Source organism: Pundamilia nyererei, unplaced genomic scaffold (genome assembly GCF_000239375.1).
Source record: "Pundamilia nyererei isolate P.nyererei 1_Seehausen unplaced genomic scaffold, PunNye1.0 scaffold00063, whole genome shotgun sequence".
Lineage (NCBI taxonomy): Eukaryota > Metazoa > Chordata > Actinopteri > Cichliformes > Cichlidae > Pundamilia > Pundamilia nyererei.
The window spans coordinates 2,158,907-2,160,098 of NW_005187464.1; the positions used below are offsets into that span (position 1 = coordinate 2,158,907).

Here is a 1,192-nt window from a genome sequence, read left to right on the forward strand (position 1 = left end):
GTTTGTACCTCATTCAGATAAGCCACAGGGAAGACTACTGTCCTTACATTTCCCGTTTGACTGAAAGAGAATGACATGATAATCTTTAACTATGATGTAATGAAAAATAGCAACTTGGAAAACACAATATAATATACTTGTGTAATATAAATATACTTATTGTAAATTCATACTATCTGTATAATAATAATAATAACAACAATAACAATGGATTTATATAGCGCTTTTCAAGGCACCCAAAGCGCTTTACAATGCCACTATTCAGTCACTCTCGCATTCACACACTGGTGGAGGCAGCTACAGTTGTAGCCACAGCTGCCCTGGGGTAGATTGACAGAAGCGAGGCTGCCATATCGCGCCATTGGCCCCTCTGGCCAACACCAGTAGGCGGTAGGGTAAAGTGTCTTGCCCAAGGACACAACGACCAGGACAGAGAGCCCGGGGACCGAACCGGCGACCTTCTGGTTACAGATACGCTTCCCAACCCCCTGAGCCACGGTCGCCCCATAAATAAAGCTTGATTACGTATTAATCTCACACCATAAATTATGTGGAGAGTTACATAATTTATTTTTGGACTTCAAGCTCTGTCTCTAGCACCTTTAATTTGAAACGGAATAACAGATATAACATAAAAGTGCCATATCTGGGCTTGTTGGCATCAAAAGAACTGCACAAACTTTCCTTTCAAAGTTCAATATTGCACAAAAGAGCCGACGCTTGGCTAGGGATTCAATTTGATAAGATTTTACTGATATCAGCCCCAACATCAGTTCTGTTTATAAGTTGGATTCTATATTTACTCCCTTAGGCCCCAGAGACAGGGGGCAGCCTCTCTCTGACCAAAGTATTCACCATTGTGAGTGCTTTTGCTGCTAGCAGATAGCAGCAGTTGCCTGTAGTTTGCACTCGTGTGCAAAACACTCACCAAATACTTGCTAAGTGGTAGTGAAATTAGAAACAGTGTGAGTTAGCACGGTTAGCTCATCTACGCGTTAGTACTGTATAGCCCCGCGCACGGGGCGATCCGCGCTAACTCGCAAACTGAGATTTGCCACGTTATTGCAGTTATGGTGTTAACGTCATTTTAACAAGATTCAATCAATCAATCAAAATTTATTTATATAGCACATTTTTAAGACCGAAGTACACCAAAGTGCTTTCCATTAAAATCGCAGTACAAATAAAATCA

At 41.4% G+C, this 1,192-nt stretch overlaps 1 protein-coding gene across 1 annotated transcript in view; it reads right to left on the reverse strand.

Annotated features, from left to right (window-relative positions):
• scarb2c (scavenger receptor class B, member 2c) overlaps positions 1-1,192 on the reverse strand; it is a 20,845-nt gene that overhangs the window by 3,985 nt on the left and 15,668 nt on the right. The window contains exon 10 of the mRNA XM_013911398.1: positions 9-60. Coding sequence (XP_013766852.1) covers positions 9-60 — 52 coding nt within the window. The remainder of the gene's footprint in view (positions 1-8; positions 61-1,192) is intronic.